Source organism: Trichosurus vulpecula, chromosome 1 (assembly GCF_011100635.1).
Source record: "Trichosurus vulpecula isolate mTriVul1 chromosome 1, mTriVul1.pri, whole genome shotgun sequence".
Classification (NCBI taxonomy): Eukaryota; Metazoa; Chordata; class Mammalia; order Diprotodontia; family Phalangeridae; genus Trichosurus; species Trichosurus vulpecula.
The window spans coordinates 533,320,738-533,344,722 of record NC_050573.1 but is presented as its reverse complement, the minus strand read 5'-3'; the positions used below and the strand labels follow the sequence as shown (position 1 = coordinate 533,344,722).

Sequence of the window (23,985 nt, the reverse complement as noted above, 5' to 3'; positions counted from 1 at the left end):
CTCACATCTACCTCCAAAGAATCTCTAGTTTCCTTAAAAGCTCAACTCAAAGGCCACTTTCTAAATGAAACCTTTCCTAATCTCAGATACCAGTGCTTCCCCATATTTACAGCAACAACAAAAATCACCATTTATTTATGTGTCTTTCCCCAATAGGCTATAAGCTCCTAGAAGGCAAGGAATATATTTCATTTCTATCTTTGTATCCCTAGCACAATGCAGGACAGATAGAAGGCACTTAATAAATTATTGTTGAATGATGGGAAGTTTAAGTTGTCTAGAAGCTGGTAAATTGTAAAAAATAAATCAATACTTCCTAGCAACTGAGGCTGGCCCATGGCAGATTAGGTCTTTATCTTGTCCCTTCCCTCCCTCTTTAGACTCCCTTTTCCCCCCAAGTAACTGAATACTCTGCCTTCCGGCCCCCTCATTGCTCTGGATGTTACCAACCCCTTATCTACCCCAATCCCCCTTAAAAGTCACCAATCCTTTTGAGCTGAATCTACCAGGTAATAAATAGCTAGAGTCATCTGATACAGCAATCTGTCCTAGGATAACAAGAGCTGCTCATGCCTTCATCCCACCCAGGCCAAAATGCCTCAAAGAAGACAATGTCTTAACCCAAGAATGAGATTTGGGGCATTGGAGGGGAGTGATTTTCAGACACTTTGGAAGGCTAGTGTGGAATATGTTTCTGGCTGGTGGCAAGGGCCTTTGGTGACTTTTCTAGTCATACTGTACATGTGACTGCCTACTCGGTCCACAGGATACTGTGTTCAGTGGAAGATGAGTGAGTTCTATACTCTAAATTCCATTAGAGTACAGAATACAGCTGATCTTATTTTGAATAAAGGCAGAGCTAGAAAAATCTAAGGGATATTAGTGAGAACATATAAGAGTATTTTCTTTAGCTTCTACAGGTTTAGGGTACCTTTTAAAAAAATTTTCATGGTTTGCTATGTCATTGTGGGTGTGGAGGGAATCGGGTCTTATTTTAAGCAGTGGGGCTGTTAAAATTCAGCTAGAGGTTGGCTAGACTCTGGGTGGAGCAGCTTTGTGAAGGGGCCAACTTTTGGGATCTAAAGGAGGAAGTGGATGGCTCCAGCCACTCAGAAGTGTACACACACACACACACACACACACACACACCACTACGTTCTAGTTCTAGGATACCAAAATACCTCACCACGTAGGTTGATTTGAATTTTTTAAGTCATGTGACAAAACCATGCTACTTAAAATGCAGTGTGTGTGGTTTGGATCACTTAAGACCAACTTCTTGTTTTTCTTGCATAACTGTAGATTTCTGTAGTCTGTGCTTGCCTACCCAGACTGTTCATACACAGCAACTGAAGAAGGTGACAAGTATTTAGACAGCAGGCAAAGACTAGAGCAACTTTTGAAATAGAAGCTTTTCATCCAGAAGTTAATTAAGTCTTCCTCGGACCAGGATTCACTGGGGAAAACTTACAGTTTCAGGAGTAGCGCAGTCTGTAGCTGAGGTAAGTGCTTAACTTTGTTTAGCTTTGTTTTGATCTGCAAAATTTTGGCCCTGCCAATAAGAACAATCCTGCTTTCAATTTTAGTTCTCCCCCTCCTTCTGATTTACAATGTTTTAGCTGTCTAGGAGACCAATGCAATTTCACATCTGTGGGAAGTTTCCTTCTCTTAAACTGAAGTTTATTTATAACACTGGCTGGCTCTAGGGACGAACTGAGAGTGGGTGCACTCCTGCACATTCACACACACACACCCCACACCCATTTACACACACACACACAGAGTAATGGAAAGAGAATTGGATTTGGATTCTGATACAAGGATGGGGTTGTTTCATCCTACATGTGTAACTTTGAACAAGTTATTTCACATCTCTCTGGGCTTCAGTTTCCTCCTCTATTAAAATTTGTTTAAAAAGAAGAAGAAGCTGTTTGGCTAAATGATCTATCTCTGAGTTCCTTTCCAGCAGGACAGCCTATGATCCTATCTCTTTCACACACAAGCAGGCAGCCAAAGACCTTTATTTTCCTAGAATTTAGAACTGGGATCACTGATTAGATAGCTCAGGCCTTCTTCATTTAAGCAAGATTAGTGGTTCTCACCACAGCTGTCTCTTGGAGATGAAGGAAATGCTATTATTGAAAGAAAACAGGGCAGTTCAATGAGTTACTGTTGTTGAGGAGTTTCATCCGAGAACAGAAATGGGGAGAAATTCAAATTCAGAAGAAAACAATGAACTTTTCATAGAAGGAGCATCTGGAATGTATTTATTTCAGAGCAACGTGAGACCTGAAAGTGGAAGATTTGTCTAGCTGTTGGGAGGAAGGGAAGAAATGGTGCAGGGGAGAAAGGGGTTTCACATAGTGGGGAAGGGTACAGACTGGAATTACATATAAACAGCCTGGCATGACAGATATTGGTGCTTCCAAACTAGAGAGCAATAGCGCAACTCTTGGCTAGAGAGCCAACTGGATTCCAGATTAATACTTAAAAAAAAAAAGCCCAGATTTTCAAGTTTGGTACACAAAGATGTTATTATATGTAGGCAGCAGCCATGTGGAGTGATTTGAGAGACTGGGTAAGACAGCTTCCAAAAGTACACCTCCTCTCTCCCCTACCCCACTCAAATCCCACACAGTCATGAAATTTACCCTAATTTATTTGCTCTGTTCTTTCAAGTGGTAAGATGTAAATATTCCTGGGAATAATAACAAATTGAGCCCCTAAAATCTTAACATTTTAGTAGAAACTAGAGTTTAATACTTTCCTTGCTTTCCTCCTGGACTGGATTGAAAACAGCAATCTAGCTAAAGGAAGAGAGAAGGCCCAGAGAAGGTGGACAGAGATGTTTTCTAACCTACTCCACAATACTTCTTCGAATCCTAAGTACTCCAAACCTCCACTGACTCAGCACCCATTCCTTCCTCAATCATACAAAAACAGCGCTCTCAAAGATTACCAGTGATTTTATAATAGCTCAATTCCATACCTGTTGCTCAGTACTCATCCTGAGATGAACTTTCTGCATCTTTGATAATCTTTCCTCTCCTAGCTGCAGCTTTTCTTCCTGGTTATCTTCTGACCTGGCTGAAAATTCCTTCATTGGATCATCACTTATTGCCTTCTTTTACCTCCATCCCAGTCCTGCCTCCCCAAGCAAATGGTTGCCAAAAAGGTTCTTTGCTGGACCCTTTTCCTTTCTCTCTATACTCTTCCCCCTGGTGAGTTCATCGATTCTCAAGGGTTCAATAATTATTTCTATATAGATGAATCCCAAGTCTGTATGTCTTGCCATAATCTTTCTCTTAAATGGCAGTCCTACATCTCCAAATGACTTCAGGACACATCCAGTCAAAATATTTTATTTCCAATTTATCCTAGATATAGCCTGTATGCTGTCTCCCCATTAGACAGTGAGCTCCTTCAGAACAGGGACGGTTTTTGCTTTTCTTGGTATTCCCAGCACTTAGCACAATGCCTGGCACACAGTAGGTACTTAAATCTTTATTGACTACTGCCAGTTATGCAAAAAGCTTGTACAAACAGGCTACATTAAGGCTATACTGGAGAAAAAAAATAACAGAGGGAAGACACAAGAATTAAGGGGGACTGGGAAAAACTTCCTGTAGAAGGTGAGATTTTAGATGGGACTTGAAGTAAGCCAGAAAAACTAGGAGGTAGAGATAAGGTGGAGCATTCCAGGCACAGAACAGCCAGTGAAAATACCTGGAGTTGGGAGACGAAGGTTCTTGTTCTAGGAACGGCAAGGAGGTCAGTGTCACTGGATTGCAAAATATGTTGGGGACATGTAAGCAGACTGGAAAGGTTGGGGACAGCAAGGAACAACTTATGAAAGGCTTTGAAGACTAAATGGGAGATTTTATATTTGATCCTGGAGGGGTAAAACGAAGTTAACCGAGTGTGTGAACGGGAGGGTGGGGGGGTGACACAGACAGACCTTGTGCTTTGGGAAGATCACTTTGACATCTGAGTGGAGAATGGACTAGAGTGGGGGAGAGACTTGGGGCATGCAGAAGCTTTCACAGGCACACCAACCTGGTAGGCTATTATAACAGTCAAGGCCTAAGGTGATGAGGGCTTGCATCAGGGCGAAAGCAATGTCAGAAGAGGGCATATGCAAATACTTCTTGCTTGTTTCAAGATTTTTCAGGGTCCTTACTAGCTACTGCCAAAATAAACCAGCACAGGACACAGACAGACGTGTAAACCATGGTTTATTTATTCACTTAAGAGTGTGACATATACCATCAGAGGTGATGGGCATGTGTATCTCACAATTGTGCAGAAGACATTTCTATGTTCTTCCCTCCACAGCTGTGTGAGCCAGAGAGAGCAACAAAAGAAGTCAGTCAATAAGCATGTATTAAGGGCCTACCATTGCTTTATGGGGTAGGACAAAAAGAAGGGGGACAACTTCCTTGAGCTATTAAGGTAATCCATAAATAGATGAAGGGCAAGGGAGGTATTGAGAGATATTTTGCTGAGGGGAAGGGGAGATGGGAACAAAACGTAGTTAGTTATGTCAAATCTTAATGTAATTTTTAGTTCTTAAAAAAAATCCTCTTTTAACAAATCAAACCAAATCCAAACTCCAAACCAAACTCACTGTGTTTCCCCCCAAATCTGCCCCTCTTCTCAACTTCCCTATTTCTGGGAAAGGCACCACCATCATGGCAGCATGACAAATGTTAACCTCAGATACAGGAAATTCAAAATACACTTTAGACACTTAGTAGACATGTGACTGCGGTCAAACCACAATTTTTTTTTGTGCCTCTGTTTCCTCATTTGCAAATGGGAATATTAACTACATCTACCTCACAGGGGTCATTGTGAGGATCAAATGAGATAGTGTATTAAAACACACACACACATACATACGCATACACACACACACATACGCATACATACACACACACACACACACACACACACACACACACACACACACACTCTTTCTCTCACACTCTCTGCAAATCTTAAAGAACAATACAAATGTGAGCCAACACCACCAGCACCATCATCATCCCCAGCAACAGAGTATAGGAGCAAGAGTACTGACTCTGGAGTCACAGGGCCTGGGTTCAAATCCTTTCACTAACAGCCAAGTCACTTAACCTTCCTAATTCCTGATTAGGAATGATCCTAATCTGTAAAAATGAATGGGTCAGACCAGATGGCCTCTGAGATCCCTTTCCAGCTCTAGATCTACGATTACAGATCCCATGCTCAACTATGACTCTTCCTTCTCCATCTCCCTCCACAGACAATTAGCTGCCATTTCCTGTAGCTTCTACCTTTACAGACTCATGAAAAATGCTATCCACTTCCAGAGAAAGAACTGAAGGAGTCTAAATTCAGATCAAAGCACACTATTCTTCACTTTATTTTTTCATGGGTTTTTTTTTTGGTCTGTTTCTTCTTTTACAACATGACCAATATGCAAATTTGTTTTGCATGACTGCACATGTATAATCTATATAAAACTGCTTACCATCTGGGGGTGGGGAGAAGGGAGAAGGGAGGGAATTTGGAACTCAAAATTTTAAAAATGAATGTTAAAAATGGTTTTACATGCAATAGGTAAAGATATTATTTTAAATTTATATATGTATGTATATATGTATGAATGTATTTATATGTATACATGTACACACACACACACACACACACAGATTCTACCTTTACAGCATCTCTCACCTTAGCTGCTATCTTTCCACTTTTATCCTCCCCATCCTAGCCTGATTCAGGGCCTCATCACCTTTCAAATGGACTATCATAACAGTTTCCAAACTGGTCTCCTGCTCCCAGCATCAACCTATATTTTGAATTCTTCTCCGCATAGCTGTTGAAATAATTTTCCTAAGACGTAGATCTAACCACATTTCCCTGCACAAAAAAAAAAAAAAAAAACAACCAAAACCCTTCAGTGGCTCCCTAATGCCTGCAGGGTAAAAGACAAACTTTTCTTAGCCAAGCATTTAAGGGTCCCTACAACCCAGTCTTTCCCATTACAGGGCACTCTCTGCATATGTACAAACCATGTCCTATTCCTGCTCTATTCTCCTCCTTCATCTCTGCCTATTAGAATTCTTATTTTCCCCCTTCAAGGCTCACCTTAGGTACTAAATAAAACCTCTTTGATGAGGCCTGATCATCCAAACCATTAGAGCTCTCCCCCTACTTCAATATTCATAAAGTCTATAGTTCTGTCTGTCTTTTGCTCTTCACTCCCTATCCTTTAGGATACTTATGTATATTCATATTGTAGCCCCCTTATAGAATATAAACTCCCTGAGGGAAGGGCCTACTTTGTTCTTTGTCTAACAGATACATAATAATGAATAATTATGTAAATAAGTATAGCTATGCTCTGCTGACCTAAGTCTAAGTGAAAGTTTTGGTTTCCCTTCTGATTTGGGGGAAGGGAAGAAGAGTGAGGAGGGATAGCATGCTTGTGTGTTTTGTTTCCTGGTACATAGAAGGGGAGTTTTGAAACATTTTAAGGTAACTGCTTCAGGATTTCCAGGCAAACTGTGGCTTTGTGAAAGCCAGACAACAACTCTAGCCATATTGACTCAAAAAGTTAAGTGTCCTCCCTGGGGTTTTCTGTTCCTCCTCATTTTTCTTCCCTCCCCTCTGCGGCTTTGCCTGATTCTTTCTGAAGGTAACTGAGTTCATTAGGAACAAGAGAGAATGGCTGAAAGAAGGCTGTACGATTGGAATTTACCTTCTTAACCAAAGGGTCCAGGGCAAAACCAGGTTAGAGCTGGGTGGTCCAGGAAGCCCCACCCTCCACCCCCAACAGTAAACATACTGTAGGTGGATATGGGAGGACAGAGCAACTACAGGGCCAAAAAAGTGGGGGGTGAGGGCTGGCAGAACCTGTGAATACAGACAGAAGCATACTATTTTTCACCTTTTTTTAAAAAATTCGAGTCTTCTTGTACAAAATGAATAATACAGAAATGTTTTACATGATTATACATGTATAGTCTATATTGGACAGCTTACTGTCTCAGGGAGGGATGGGAGGGGAAGGATGGAGGGAGAAAATTTAGAACTCAAAACTAAAAAATTGTTTAAAATTGTTTTAATATGTAATTGGAGAAAAAATAAATTATTTTTTAAAAAAGAAGGAAATATCCAAGAACAGACACAATATGTATACTCCAAAAAGTTTCCCTAAATCATGCTGGTAAATGGAATCCTATTTCCAACTCTTGCTTCACTATTAATTTCATATTGTTGGTAGGAAGGAGAATTCCATTGGCCAAAATGAGACTTAGGGAAACTTCAGGAGCAGCACATGCATAACTGGAGAAGCAGGTGGAGTGATCAAGTGAGGGATAAGAGTTTGGTGCTGCACTGATACTCCCCAAACGTTAAAAGAGCCCAAAGCGACTGTGTATGGGATTTAGTCTTAAGGCAATCATAGTAACAGCCAGCATTTTTAAGGTTTGCAAAGTGCTTTATATGCCAACTGGTTTGATCCTCACAACAACCCCTGTGTGGTACGTTGTTGCAACAATTCAGCTAGCAACTGCTGTGGGGGTGAAAGGCCAACACAAGCCCAACAACAAAGATGCTGCCAACACAGCTTCTTTGATCTGCTTTACTAAGGAAAGTAGAATTAGGGGGTTAACAATCTTGCTTTAATCCAACATACACATATAAACTCACTTAGTGCAGAGGAAAAAGCCATCACCCTGAACTTCAGAGCAAATAACAACAAATCACAAACATACACTATAAACAGACCAAATACAATTCATAGTTACCAAGAAACCAACATCTGAGTTCAGGAGCCCAGGAGCTCGTAACAATGGCGGGCCAGAGTCCTGGGCCACTCCTCCTGTGGCTCAGAGCCCCAGGCAAATAGCTCTGTTATCTCTTTTTATATACTCTTTAGCCCTCTTCAGGCTCTGGTCTTAGCAACTCTCCTTAGGACCCTGAGGGCATCACACCCACATAGGCTTAGCATCTAGTAATGAAGGGTTTGGGCCTGGGGCTTTGCACCCAGTAAGGCTCAATCAAAGACACTTCATTAATTCATCCCTCTAAAACAGTAAAAAAAAGTCCCACCTTAATTGATATTACATACGTGTTATGATGATAACCATTTTTCAGACAAGAAAACTAAGACAGAGAAAAGGTGAAGTCACTTGCCCAGAGTCACACAGCTCGTAAGTGTCTACAGCAAGTCCTCCAGACTCCGCCTCTAGCCTTTGTCACCCAGAGGCCTAAGGTTTAAGGAGAGATGCAGGGCAGCCTGGGATTGAATGGAAAGCCTACAATCTCTGAAGGCAGTATCTGTGTCAAGGATTTCTTAATCCAGCTCTAAGAATGTAACTTGACCATTTCCAATTAATCTCCAATGGGGCAAGACTCCAAGCTCTGGAACTTTCATGTCTTCCGCTTTCTAACATCCTCCTCCCTAGAAGCAAACGTCTGACTGTCCTGCTAAAGGAAGGAATCGTGGACAGAATCTCATTCAAGAGAACAGTAACGAAAGCTGGTAGAGCGCTGGGCACTTTGTGAAGTGTTTTACAAACAGGTGCTCTCATTATCCCCATTTTGCAGATGAGCAAACTGGGGCAAACAGAGGTTAAGTGACTTGCCCAGGGTAGCCAGCAGGGGTTATTTTTCTTTTTATGAATTGTGTACACATCATTTAGCACAGTACCAGGCACACAGTAGATGCTCAATAAGTATTTATTGGATTTTAATGGATCGGTCACACAGCTAGTAAGTGACATGAGTAAAGGTGAACTCAAATCTTCCTGACTCCAGGCCAGGCACTCCATCCACTGTACCACCTAACTGAAAGGAGAAGAATGTCTTTGTAATGAAAATAATCATTTATTTGTTCTGAAAATGAGAAAAAAATTTTGAGTAACAATTTTATCTTTAAAGTAGAAAACATCAAGCTGCCCTCAGCCCCAATATTCTAACTTCCTTATAGGCTTCACTGAACAGCAGGCCCCAACCTAGCCACTCACCCCCCGACCCCCCCCCAATATCCTAACTTCTTCACATATGCCTCACTGCACACTTGAACAATAGGCTGTGTCCATTCCTTGCAGAATAGCAGGTGCGTCCATGTCATGGGATCCCAGCCAGTGCCTCTAGCTAGCCACTGCCCCCAGACCCATTCCTCATATTTCCCACAGAAATAGCAGGTGTGTCCATGCACTTAACCACAACTACATCCATCTAATCTCAGACAGGCCCACAATAGTCAGCCAATCAGAAAGCAGCACCACCAGGACGCCCAAGTAGGATGTGGACTCCAAAACAATAGAAGGGACTTTCCTGCACAGTAATAGTAAAGAACTGACCTAGAGTGAACATGTGATATAGAGAGGCTTATTATAATATCATACATACACACCCCCAAATGGGTTTTTCTGTATGTACTGTGGGTAACTGCAGGCATAGGTCCACTGTGGCTGGGACCCCGCCCTTATTATCTAATCCCTTAACAAACCCCTCCTGCCTTTTTAATATTCATAATTTCTGTTATGTAATTACATCTTTACCCTATTAAAAATCCATCTTGCTTTATCTGTTGTTGCTGGCTCCTCTTGGAACTTATCCCACTTCATAAGAGGCGTCAATCTCAATAAATGTTTATACTTGGATTGGAGGTGGTCCGACTGTGAATTCTTTAAGATGGTTCCACCACAACACATCATGAAACCAGAACAGTTTTTGGCATCCCAGGGTGGGCAGAATTAAAACAGGAAGATCAATACACACACACACACACACACACACACACACACACACACACACACACACACACACCCCCCCCTTCACTACACTGGTAACTGCCCTCCCTCCAAACTCACATTCATGTTTAAACTTATGAATGTCTCTTCAAAAATACGGCAGCTCCCCCAAAATCCCCACTCCCAACATCTGATGGTGGTCTGAAGGAAGCAAAGTATAAGAAAACATGACCAGCTAGACCAGGAGTTCTTAACCCTTTTTGTTTCATAGACCTCTTTGGCAATCTGCTGACTCACTCCCTGTGGACCCCTTTCTCAGGACAACTAAAATGCATAAAATAAAATACAAAAGAAACCAATTATATTGAAATAGTTAAAAATATATTCTAAAAAAGCAAGTTCCAGGTTAAGAACCTTTACTCTAGATACCATCTATGATCAAGATCATATCAGCCTTCTTAGCCGCCACATCACATGGCAATCTCAAACTATGCTTGTAGTCTACTAAAACTCTTCAAACATTTTCATCCCAACTGTTTCCTGATCACACACCCCACGTGTTCTTGTACAGTATTTGTGAATTCCAGTGTAGGACTTAACACTGAATCTCAGGAAATTTCACCTGACATCCTGTTCTGGATTCTGTCACTCACTCTATTAGATGTTCCTCCTATTTGATAACCACACCATTTGTATTTGTTCAACCCAAGGCAATAACAAAAACTTCTGCCTAGAGTAGGGAAAGACCATGGTTAGGAAACAAACTGGAGTACACTAGAGATCTCCGTCCAGGTAAACCAATCCTTTAAACATGACTTTTTGGTATGGTCAGTTACCCAGTTCAAAAACTACCTAACTATACTATTGTGCAATTCACATCTTTCCTTCTTTTCCATGTGGTCTGTGAAAGATCTTGTCAAATTTCTTACTAAAATCCAGATATATTCAAGAGAGGCTGTATGACCTCTCAGTATCTATGTCTATAGCATTCCCCTAAAACCTAGTAACCACACTCCTCAAAAAAAGGAAATGAGGCATGTAGATTCAAAATTCAGATAAAAAAATCACTAATTTATTGGTATACAAAACATGAAGGAGTAGGCCTAGAACCAATACTCCTGTCAGAGCTTATCTATGTATCTATATGAAACTTTTGGGGAAATGTAAATTTTCCAAAAGTATGGATCCTATACATTCCCCATAGATGGTTTAGACAAAAGTTTTTGCAGGATTCCGTAACATATTTTAAGACATATGAAAGTGCAGATCTGCATTTGAATATATATGTTCTTTCTCTTTAAACACATATCATTGACTAACAATGGGGCTTTATATGCAGTGAGCCCCCAGAAAACAATGGGGCTTTATATGTGGTGAGCCCCCAGAAAAATATCCTTGTTGAATCGATTTGAACATTTTTGGGGTGGTCAGTATATTATATACCATCCACTTTATTGTACTAGTCTTGACTGAGAGTAAGTAAGCTACCAGAATCTTCATCCCCAGGAAACCTAAAGAAAGACTAACCCATCATTTACTCTATAGTTATAAGGGCAGATGTTAGTATTGCATAAAGGAGAGAGAAGTATCTAGATGCCTAAATATTAAGGCTTCTCTAAACCAGGGATTCTTAAACTTTTTTGTGTCCTGGACCCCTTTGGCAGTCTGGTGAAGCCTAGAGATCGCTTCTCAGAATAATGTTTTTAAATGCATAAAATGAAATACATAAAGTACAAAGAAAATCAATTATACTGAAATATTTTAGTTGTTTTTCAGTCATGTGTGACTCTTCATGACCACTTTTGGGGTTTTCTTGGCAAAGATACTGGAGTGTTTTGCCATTTCCTCTTCCAACTCATTTTACAGATGAGGAAACTGAGGCAAACAAAGTTAAGTAGTTTTCCCAGGGTCACAAGGCTAGAAAGTGTCTAAGGTCAGATCTGAATTCAGGAAGATGAGTCTTCTGTCTAGCTGCCCTTATACTGAAATACAGCTATCAAAACATTTATTTTTTTTTTTAAATTCATAGGTTCCAGGTTAAGAATCCTTGTTCTAAATAAAAGCAGATTCTAACAAAAACAAATGAATGACAACAAGAAAGTTTCTTGAGTACTTGGGGCTTATTAGAGGATGAAAAGGAGAAACAATATGCTCATTCTTATACACGTCTTAAGCACCTAATTGTGTGGGATGTCTGGACCTTCCAAATGGAGAAATCTGGTCTATCCCAGCAGAGAGGACTTAAGATGGAGCTCAGATCCCATCACATCACTTTTAGCTGTGCAATACAGGCCAGCTGAATTCCACATGCATTCCATCCTCTACACAGTGATCAAAAAAAAAAAAAGGTCTACCCTACGGGAGTCCTGTATGTACTACTGAATTCATTCCCCATTCCTCACACCAAGTATGGCAATCATCATTACTGTATGAAGGAAAAAAGAGATTCTAAGGGCATACCCAGACCCTAAACAAGATCTCTCTCTGTCTCTGTGTGTCTCTCTGTGTCTTTTTGTCTCTCTTCACAGAGAGAGAGACAGAACCTGTATTGATTATAGTTATATAAAACTGTAATATAGACCCAATGAAATAGCCTCAGAAGACTCAAAAACAGCATTTTATTTGTATTCCTACTCTCTTGGGCAAGATCATTTAACTTAGCACATATGAAGGAACACAACTGCAAGCTATCTCCAGGAACAATGCTGTTCCTGGAATTATTTTTTCTTGCGGCAAAGAGAAAGAAGAGGGGAAGAGGGGACGGGCTTAAATAGGCTGACAGTATTTCTTTAACATTACATGAAAATATTACCTTCCTGAAAACAACACATCACTCCACAAAAGCTGTATAAATACATGAAAGTTTTAAATTTGATCTTTTGAAGTAACAGTTATTTAGTTCAGATAGACAGACAGACAGATAGATAACACAGATATAGATTTGCACCCACACAGATCTCAAAATTAGGCTAAGGTGTGTGTGTGTGTTTGGTTCCTTTGGTTGTCTTCAAAACACCATTTTAATATCAGTACCAAGGCCAGATACCAATGTTTTGTCATCCAACATATCAAAACACTAATCAGCTCTATTCCTGCCCGAGGTATGGCAATTTTCCAGATAAAAACCACTTTAATTAACTAGCAAGTTCCTAGACTGTGCCTGGACGATGAGCCAACCACAAAAGCTATGAACCATAAAGTGAGACTGAGATTCCACGTAAGAGAATCTGACGGAGTTACTCAACAGTTCACTTGGCAGAAGGTTTGGAAAGAGCTGAGTAGGCAGCAATGGAAACATTTTAATAGAGCCTTTAGGAGCTACAAAAGTGCACTTCTACCAGGGAAAAGAGATAATGACAAAAGAAAGAAAAAGTAAATCTTTTTTGGGCTGAAGCAAGGAAAGAATTAAACCACAAAGAAAACACCATCAGAACAAGGAGCTTTTTAATCTCTTCTGTATCCATAGGAAAAAACAGGATTAATCAAGCCAATGGCATTTACTGAGTACAAAAACTTCAAGTCATACATACTGCCTATATCTCATATCAAAGAGTGTTAGATCTAGAAAAGATTTCACAAGTAATCTAACTGAATGCCTAAACTTTATAGATGAAAATAGAGGTCTAAAAAGAGGAAGAAATTTGCCCCCCAAATCACACAGCTCAAGAAGCAGCAGAGCTGGGGCCAGCCCCCGGGTCTCAAGACTCCTTTTCCAAAGTTCCTTCCACAACCTCTTGCTGCCTTCCTTCAGAGCAGCCATTTCCAAAGGGTATGCTGAGGCAAACTAGTGTGCCAGGAGTTTTGGAGGTGTGCTATGAAATTCTGGACAGTATAACATTGCAAATAAAAGAAAATTTATCAATAATTTTGTTTCATATGGATTTTGATAGCTCAGCCTATATACATAGTACGTAACTATGATATTTATTTTTTAAAACTCTCCTATTACATACATGCACTAATACCAGCTCTGTAGCTGCAAAGAACTCAATAAAAACAGCTGCTCTAATGAAAGGAAACTGGGTATATGTGAGTCTCCAAATTCTCCAGCAGAGCTGCCAACCTAAATTGGCAAAGAATTCTGTGCCAGGAGGAGGAAAAAAGAGAAGTCTGAGAACCACTGATTTACAGAACATCTGCCTGTGCCAAATGCCCAAATTTTAACCATTAAAATGACTTATCAGTCACCCTCTACAGTCTACAGTACTACTGCCATTTTTACGAATTCATAGAAAAATGAAAATCAAAATCAAGCATTCAAATCTTTATTTTTTTAAGGGGTTAGAAAGGCCACTATCAATATATTTAAAAGAGATCATCCCAGAGCTCATGTGTACTGATGTGGGCAATTTTGAACCTAAAGGGACATTTTTTGGAAGAAGCTACAAAAAGATTGCTTACTATCTTTTTCTCAGCTCTATTCTTTCACATCATCATTCAATTTGATAAGCACTTACTCTGCACATGCAATCAGCCCAAGCACCATGGGGAATACAAAAGAAGTAGGAGAAATATTTTTGCCCTCAAGGAGCTTACAATCTAGTTAGGAAGCTAAGGCAGACATGGAACAAAAAAAGTATAACTCTATGACAATATATAAAAGTAGAAACAACATAGTATGGTATAGCTCAGTCATATGTAAGGGCTTGGAACTGGCAACATAGTACAGCAGAAACGAGCAGGAATCTATCGAGAGACCTTGATTCTAGTCCCAGCTCTGCCACTAAGGAGATGTGTTCTTCCTGGGAAAGTTACTTTATCCTCTGTGGCCCACAGTGTCCACATTGTTAAAACAAAGGCTCTGGTTTAAATTATTTCTAAATCCCTTCCGACTCTAAAAAAAAATTCGATTAATTCTATGAGTCCATTACCCTCAGTAATGGAAAGGAGTTGGGTTTGGCAAAGAAGTCTTCATGAAGGCAATGCATTTGTGTTCAGGACTATGAATTGTAAGAAGTGTACCATCAAACTGAGGGGTAAGGTCTTTTTGGGTGGAGGGCCAAAGCATGAGTAAGGTACAGAAATAGTAATGAAAATCATATCTGCAGTCAATGGGAAGCAAGGGTGATGTTGATAAGTAGTAGGAAATAAGGAAGAATTGGTAAAGTAGGACACTAATTGATGATCCCTTAGGCCAGGCTAAAGGATTCCAATTTGGGGAAACCGGGGACCTATTGTTTGTTCTTGCAGAAGGGAATCAATATCTTCACACTCTAAAAAAGAAAGCTACAGAGAACAGAAGGAAAAGGGCAGATACCTTGAAATATTTCTACTGAGGCCCAGCTTGGAAAACACAGAAAACGCACACCTTTAGACACTTCATCTACCAAAGAGATAACTCCAAAAAAGAGCAGATTAATGCTGCTGTGTGGTTTGTCCACTCCTATGTGGGGCGTAAGTGAGAGGGGAGAGGGGATCCAACAGGACAGATGTTCTAGCGATAGCACACCAAGCAACCAATCAAAACCCAGCTAAGCAGTATGATTTCACCACTCCAAATTAAATAGTAACATCACTAAGAGACCATTTAACTCAAATAGTCAAGGGCTATTAAGTGAGCACAGGATTCCAATGATGAGCACCAGACTTTTCCAGGGCAACCATGCTCCAAGCTCTAACGGATAAGCCTGACGCTCAGCAGCCCCGAATTTACCACTAGGCCCCAGATGTGTGGGCCAATATTAAGCTGGACTCCTCCTCTTTGAGTCCCTATGGAAACAGGGAAGTCTCACAAGCTTGTAGGTTACTGTTGACCTATCTTTTCCTCACCCCATTCCCTAAAAAATAAATAGTAAATGAGAGCTGAGGAGAGTTTACATAACAGTAGATTCTCTGAAATAATAGTAATAGTTAACCTTACTATGTTCGAGGCACTATGCTAAGCACTTTACAATTACCATCTCATTTGAGACAGTAAGGGCAAGAAAACCAAAGCCAGAGAAGAGCTTATACCAGCCTAGGAGGAAGCAGCACGGAAAGCTATACAGTGTTCCTATTCTGAACTGCTCTATGATAGGCACTTTGGAAAGAAAAGTCTCCTCCCATAGCCTCTGGCCTATCTTACCAGTCCCCCTCAGTCACCTTGGCTGGATCCCACCGTGAAAACTGATATCATTCACATCTCACTCCCTAACTAGTTCAGCCTTAACCTTCCCAAACTTATGCTACATTCCTCTTCTTGGCACACCCTCCTCCACTTCTATCACCTCCCGAAAGACACCCCCCTCTCCTGTGTCCAAGGCCTCATGCTCTTGGTCGCTGGGCAGCTCCTCCTCACTTCTCCCTCTTTGCTCACTGCCTTCAAGGCTCAGTTCAACCGACACCTTCCACAAGGTTATTCGTGATTCCCAACCTATTTCCTTCCATTACTCCCTGTTTATTCTGTTCATATCTTGTTCATTTTTCATAGGATCACAGCATCACAGGATCATAGATTTAGAGCTGGAAGGGATCTCAGCAGTCACCTATCCCACCCCCTCATTTCACATATGAGGAAACTGAGACCCAGGGAAGTTAAATGACTTGCTCAAAGTTGCACAGAGAGTAAATGTCAGAGATGGAATTTGAGTCCTGGTCTGCTGACTTCACAGGCAGTGCACTTTCCACTGTACCATGATGCTTACTGTTGTCTCTCCAAAAAATGTAAGCTCCCGGAGGGCAAAGGCTGTCTCATCTTGTCTTTGTATCCCCTAGCATCTACCATATTCAATGTACTTAAACGCTAGGTGGTATAGCGGATAGAGCACTAGACCTGCAGTCAGGAAGACCTGAGGCACTTACTAGCTCTGTGACAGTGGGTAAGTCATTGAACTCCTGTTTGCCTTAGTTTCCTCATCTGTAAAATGGGGATCACCTACCTCCCAGGGTTTTTGTAAGGCATTTGGCACAGAGACTGGCACATGGTAAGCACTGTATGAATGCTGTTTAGATGTCTTCAGTCGTATCCACCTTTTCTGGGAGATTGGAGTGGTGCGGCATCTCCTACTCCAGGTCATTTAACAGATGAGGAACCTGAAGGAAACAGGGTGAAGTGACTTGCCCAGGGTCACACAGCTAGCGCGTGCCTAGGAAGGCGAGTCTTCCTAACTGCAAGCCCAGGCCTTTATCTACTGCACTGCCTAGCTGCCCAACATAAGTGTGAGGTAATATGATGATGATGATGATTGAATGATTGATATGATTTCTGCTTTGCTCCCAGTTTTCTGCAGCACCTATTAGAATATTATGGTATCTATAGTAATGCAGTTCTGTGGCTGGTTTCCCATGCTGCTGAATATGAGTCAGATTTTCTTTATGGAAAAGAGAAAAGGCACACACAACAGAATGGAGAACTAAAGATCACTTCTGTTTGGTTGTGAGTATAATCAAGGACACATGCTTAAGTGAAACAAACAGCTTATCCTCACTTAGCCCTGCCTAAAATCAGAAGCCCTGAACTTGGTTGTGTAAAAGTGGGGAACAGGCTGGAGGTAGCTCCAGAATCAGAGGCTCACAAACTTATTTGGCCTACCCCCTTTTAAAAAAAATACTCAGTGCCGCCACCCCCCCCCCCCCCGGAAATTTACTTTCTTTAACCTTTTTGGATTTTTTTTTTCAAATTTGCATTATTTCAAACTACTACCACTCCCCCTCCCCCCGGATCATTCCAGTACCCTCTAGAGGGCAGTATCTCCCACTTTGGGAACCTATGCTCCAGATAATCCACACAGTGTAAAACTGATATGTGACACGATTTGTTTCTGGAGTCAAAGGATTTTGATAGCCTCTGGTTATGAAAAACAAAACAAAACATTTATTCTCAAGGATCCAATGAGAAACAGCCCAAAGAGTCCCAATCAATGCAGATTTAACATCTCATGTCCTTTAATCCATTCTGTTTACAATAATTTTATTTTCTACCCATGATAAATGTTCAAAAATTTTTCCTTCCAATTTGCCTTAAAGAAAAATTCAGATAATTTCCTCTCAGGACAGTCTCTGCTCTTAATTTTCTTTTCTTTTCTTTTTTTTTTTTTTTAGAGCATAAAACATTTTTTTTTAATTTTTATTTTTAGTTTACAACACACGGTTCTACATAATTTTGAGTTCCAGATTTTCTCCCCTCCCTCCCCAAGACAGCATGGAATCTCATATAACTACTACATATAACTTCGCATTGAATTAATTTATACACTAGTCAAGTTGTGAAGAAGAATTATGACCAATGGAATGAATCATGAGAAAGAAGAAACAAAACCAAAAAAAAAAACAACCCAAAAACAAAAACAAAAGAGAAGAAAAAAAGGGGGAAGAAAAGGCGTATGCTCTTAATTTTCAAGTCATGCTGGAATCACCCATGGTGATTATTCACTACTTTACTCACTGGAAGACAGCTGATACTGAAATGCTATAAGCCCTGTAACCATGACCTTCAAAAAAAAAAAAAAGTTGGCGACATACCCGGGAAACTTCTGTATTCAAAGCGTCTGAGGATATCTGGAAAAGAGAGGGAAGGGGAATTACTCATTATTAATTCAATTTTTAAAAATGTTAATGTATTATATTAATACAAGGTTAGTGAATAGGTACAGGGAGTAGGGTGCATTGAAATAAAATTGAAATTAAACGGAATTAATTAAAAATTAAACTGAATTTGAACATGACTAATATATCAAGAACCAGTCCAGTGAGAGCAAACCAAGTTTAGGGACTAAATCTGTGATTTCATTGCTGTAGGGAGCTTCTCTCCTGATAAGGAATTGCATTTACCAAAGCACATCAGTACAAAGTTTTAGACAGTTGCCTTTAGACAGAGTTTATACAGTACAGAGTTTTGGTGACTTGCTCAGGGTCACATAGCCAGTATGAGTCAGAGTCAACACATGATCCCAAGTCTTCCTGGTTCCAGAGGAAGCTCAGAGCTCTCTACCTACTACTACATCATGCTTCCTTTCTACATCTAGGTCAATATCCAATTTTTGACCTTTTTCCCCCCTAACTTGCTATTCCAGTTCCCTGAAAAAAGCTAACATTGTGGCTTATTTCTCACCTTTGTTAACATTAAGTTTTCGAAAAAGAAACCATGAGCAACTTCAGTGTTCAAATTAGACTGGTTCATGACAAGTCTCTCCAGGAGAATTGTGGCTTTTTCTCTGGGAGCTGACACCAATTTTGCATCAGGTACCTTAAAGTTACCTGTAACTATGGTAGGATAACTTCACCAATGTTTTGGGTGTGACGCTAAAGACTGGTCTATCGGTGAAAACTTATTGATGCTGAATGTCATACATGGTTTTAAAGGCCTAAAGCTAGAAAGGACCTTATATATCATGTTACCTTGACCCTGCATTTTATAGGGGGGGAATCCAAGGCCCAGGGTAAAGTCATGTGCAGAGCTAGGATCTGAAGTTGGATTTTCTGACTCCAAATCCAGGCCTCTTTTCACTACCACACCCCCCTTCAACGTCTGCTTCTGATTTTGAAAAAACAATTTAAAAGACTTCCCGTGTACAAGGGATTATGTTGGATGCCAAGGAGATTACAAAAATTCTGAAGACAAGTGAGGCAGCCTGCTTTAGTGCAAAAAGCACTGGATTTGGAGTCAGAGGACCCAGCTTCTAGATCTCTTATAGCAAGGACTATCTTCTGTCATTTTCCACAAGTCACTTCTTTGGGCCTCAATTTTACATCTTTACAATGAGGAAGTTGGGTGAGATCTTCCTCTAAGCTTTCTTTCAGCTCCAAAGGCTTATGCCTTAGGGATGAAACAGATCTCAAAGATCATCTCATCCAGAGCAGAAGAGAAAACAGAGGGATCGAGAGATCACATGACTTATTCACAGTCACACGAAGACCAGGCGGCAAAGCTGAAATCTGAACCCAAGTACACTGGATCACTTTCCAGTTCACTACATTGATCCTAAGTCCCAAAGAGGAGTTCCAAAAAGGGTTTGAACAAGGATGGCTTTTTTGGTATAAGGATACAGCCTCTCAAAAAAGACTACTTTGAAAGGGACAAGATTCATTGAAGTAGACAAGCTGTGGTATATAAGGACCCCCACCCCACAAAAAACCTAACAATCACATTATTTTATAGCAAATGTATGTTTCAAATAAAATCTGCATTCTTCATAGCAAATCATTTCTGTAGTCTGCAATGACTCTACTTCTTAGGGATATTTATTTATTACACAAAGTAGATGCAAACTACCATTTTTCAGTTATGCCCAACAAGCCTTCAGGTATTCTATTAAAGTTATACCTCTGAATTTATGGCCTTCAATTTCCTTTGAATAAATAGCAATTATATCTTGCAACACAGCCTACAGTTTAGTTAAAAGGAAAAAAAGAGAAGCCATTTTGTATGAAAACAGAATTATTAGAATGATACATGATGGAACCATTATAGCTAACAGTCTGTCAACACTGTCGGTGAAACCCCTAACTTTGGGAATTTACAACCTAGCAGTAAAAATGTACTCCAGGCTGAAAAGGAATAAATCAGATTGCAATCCAATGGAGATTATTTTTTAAAATACGATGCCTGCTATGGCCACACTTTGAAATTTTCTATCATTTCCATAGCAGAATTTTTTAAAAATTTAAAATGCATGAGAGTTCCAAAATATGAAACAAAAATACTCAAATCCAGAACTAAAATAGATCAGAGACTAAGAATCAAACCTTATAATTATTCTTTGCTCTTGCTATGGTTTTGTCTTTGGAATTTGGGTAAAGTTCCTAATAATATAGCACGTAAACTATATTTAGAATAAATTATAGACTTAAGGAAGGAAAAAAAATTCCTTGGTGGAAAAAAGGAATGGGGAAGTTACTGAAAAAACTCCTATCACTTTGGTTTATGACTCAAATCTTGGAGAGTATCACATGGTGTCTTCACCAGGGATAGGCTAAGAGGGTGGACAGGAAAGGAAATCACCACTTGCCATTCCTGGTGTTGAATCTGAATACTACAGACACAAATGTGTACCGCCTCTTCTCCTGGTGGCTTTTTAGAGGTCCTCTAGGGTGCCGAGCAACTTGCAAAGATGAAGGAGTTGGAATGTGTGTTTGTGTATGTAAGAGGGCGTGTTTGTACCTGACAGGTTAGCTGGTGTTATGGGTGAGTGTGTGTGTACACACACACACACACACACACACACACACACACATGAGCGAGCACACACACGTACACACACGGAGAGAGAGAAAGGAATACATGGGACACAGGCAAGCAGAAAGGGAAGATCCTCTTATCAAAAATATCTCATTCCATTCACTGGCGGTAAATTTGTGCCAACTAATTACTCCCCGGCAACACATGAGGAAGGTCGTTCACACATTAGTATTAATTATTTTAATTGGCTCAGTACCTTGCTCAGATCAGCCTTAGTGAATGGGAATTCACAAGGAAAGGCCTTTGGGTGAACAAATGTTCATTTGAGTCTGTGAGGCACATGGGGAGAGAAAGACTGGAGGGAATATGGCAGCACAAGTACCTGGAGGACAAAGATATGAGGGAAATTGGGAGGTCAGAAGAACATATTACGCCTATTTTGCAATTTTATACCTTTTGCTCCAACTTTTTAAAATGGGTATTGGGAATTCTACTTCTAACTAGGAACTTCTAGAACAGGGGTGGGGAACCTGTAGCCTCGAAGCCATAGGTTCCCCATGCCTGCTCTAGAACCTTCCCCCAAGAAATCCCCCAGGTTTCCTGAAACTTGCTGCCCACAAAAGAAAGAGATTGAAAACAAACTTTCTTCTGGCACTGAAGTCAAAAACCCCATCACTTTCTTTTAAAATTATGACTGTCCTGTTATGACCAACCACCCACCCTTAGCACTTGAGTCAATCAGAGGTCATTTCTGGATCTGTTTCTTTTACAGATTGTAACTTCGTTTCCCTCGAGCCATTCCTTAGAAGATGACCTCACACAACATGACGTGGATAAAATATCCAAGTAAAGACTTCACTGAAATTGAAGAGATCATAAGGTCACAGAATATCATATCAAGATTTATGCACATCTACATTGCACTATTTGTCCCAACAAGTCTTGTGGCTGGTACATTCAACCTGACCACTTTCATAAAGGGGCGCAGCACTATATTGAGAAAACTGGACCTGTACCTCTTGGACTTGACTGTGACAAATCTTCTGGTGACCCTGTTTTCATTCACTGCCATAACTAGACCAGATTACATACTGACCACCAACCTGAGCTGTGGGGTACTCTCTTTTTTCTTCAACATTTGTTACTTCAATGCTCAATACATTCAGATTGCCATGCTCTATACATTCCTGTTCCACGATTACTTGCCCTGTCTGAGGGTGGTGACAATGATCAAAAATCCCCTGGGAAACTTGGGCCTTGTCTTTGCTTGTGCTGTCAGCAGCTCCCTGGTAGGAGTGATGCTTCTAGGCACAGCTGGCTCCTTACTTAAAAGTACCCTGTGTCAGGTGGACCCACTGACAGCCTGGCCCGAATATGAAATTGTCAAATTCAGCTTGGGCTTTGGGGTGACGCTCATTATACAAGTGGTTTTCTTTAGCCTGCTTGTTGGGAAGTTGGTACGAGGAGATGCTCCCTCACAGAAAGAAAACAGGCCCACTTACTTGGTCATGCTGACCATCACCCTGATCATGTTTGCCTGTCGTCTCTTTTACAACATTATGCTACTCAACAAGTACAAGCTCAAACTTCAGAGGGATAATGGTTCTCCCAGAGACGAGCTCATTATGAACATTGCAGAGCTAGTCCTGTTTGGTGAGAGTTGTGCAAGTAACCTGGCCATTCTTTTTCTTCATAAGCCATGTAAGACTGCCCTGAACGAAAGTGTACGAAATCTAACCAGACGGTGCCGGAGGGAAGAAGAGACCCACAACAGCATGCCACTGTAGAGAGGAATCTAAAATGTGTCTGTATCATGCATGGTGGAGAAGGGCAACGCTGGCACGACACTGGCGGCTAAGCCTTTTAGGAGAAGCATAATCCATCTGTCGAAACTTCAAATTTGCACTGCAAGATCAAGCAGGCAGGATTTGATGTCTTGGCAAGAGCCTGCAGGGATTTTGTTACTACTAGATTCTAGATCATCTACAAATATTCTTAAATGCCAAGAAGTACCTCCATCTAAATTAAAAATCAGAATTGAAGGCAGCCAGCCTTTTTAAGCTCTCTCAGAAGTTAAAACTGGTACCAAGCTACTTGAATACATTCATAATGTATTCAATAAATATTTGATAAATACAAGCCAGAATATATTTAGATATTTAAGCAATATTTCACTTTCCCAGTTTGTTTTAAAATATGCTGTTCATTGAAAAAGAACATGGGAACAACAGAGAGGTAAAGCACGTATTATTGCTATAGCAGAAACTGGTTCTCAGGAGTAGCTGAATAACAACATTAGCCAGAAAAACCTGACTAATGTCATTAAGAATAAAATAAAGGGGCGGAGCCAAGATGGCAGCCAGAAAGCAGGGACTTCCGTGAGCTCCCACCCAGGTCCCTCCAAAAACCTATAAAAAATGGCTCTGAACAAATTTTAGAACTACAGAACCCACAAAATAGCAGAGGGAGGCAGGGCTCCAGCCCACGACAACCTGGATGGTTGCTGGGTGAGGTCTATCGCGCACGGAGCTGGGAGCGGAGGGAAGCGGAGCTCAGCGTGGGCAGCAGCAGGACCAACCAGACCAGGAGCTGGGAGGAATAAGCCCTAGCGCCCTGAATCAGTGAGCTGTGGCAGTTACCAGACTTCTCAACCCACAAACACCAAAGACAACAGAGAAGGTTAGTGGGAAAAGCTGCAGGGGACAGAACGAAAGGAGTGCCAGGGGCAGCAGAGGAGGTGCAGCTACAGAACTACAGCTGCAGTTGCTTCTGGCCCCAGGCCCACCTGGTGGAAGGAATTAAGTGGCAGATCAGAGCAGGAGTGCAGAGCCTGCTTAAGATCCGAATCCAGTCTGGGTTGGCTGTTCTTGGGGGAGGAGGAACGCTGGTGTGGCAGAGCTGGCTGTATAGAAAGAGCTCTGAAAACAACAGCGTATCCCCTCAAGCTTAGAACAAAGTACTCTTTACAAGCAGTCATACCCCATGAAAAACTTAATCAAGTAGTTGGCTGGGAACATGGCCAGGCAGCAAAAATGCACTCAGATTCAGATTCAGACTTTGGAATCTTTCTTTGGTGACAAAGAAGACCGAAACATACAGCCAGAAGTCAACAAAGTCAAAGAGCCTACAACAAAA

At 40.8% G+C, this 23,985-nt stretch overlaps 2 protein-coding genes across 2 annotated transcripts in view; one reads left to right on the top strand and one right to left on the bottom strand.

The window, feature by feature from the left end:
- Positions 1–23,985, bottom strand: part of C1H7orf50 (chromosome 1 C7orf50 homolog) — a 368,607-nt gene that overhangs the window by 249,291 nt on the left and 95,331 nt on the right. Inside the window, exon 4 of the mRNA XM_036748720.1 lies at positions 18,195–18,230. Coding sequence (XP_036604615.1) covers positions 18,195–18,230 — 36 coding nt within the window. The remainder of the gene's footprint in view (positions 1–18,194; positions 18,231–23,985) is intronic.
- Positions 1,309–23,215, top strand: LOC118833910. Its single transcript, XM_036741331.1, has 2 exons — positions 1,309–1,502; positions 21,623–23,215. The coding sequence occupies exon 2, from the start codon at positions 21,660–21,662 to the stop codon at positions 22,635–22,637; it is 978 nt and encodes a 325-aa protein (XP_036597226.1). The 5' UTR covers positions 1,309–1,502; positions 21,623–21,659; the 3' UTR covers positions 22,638–23,215.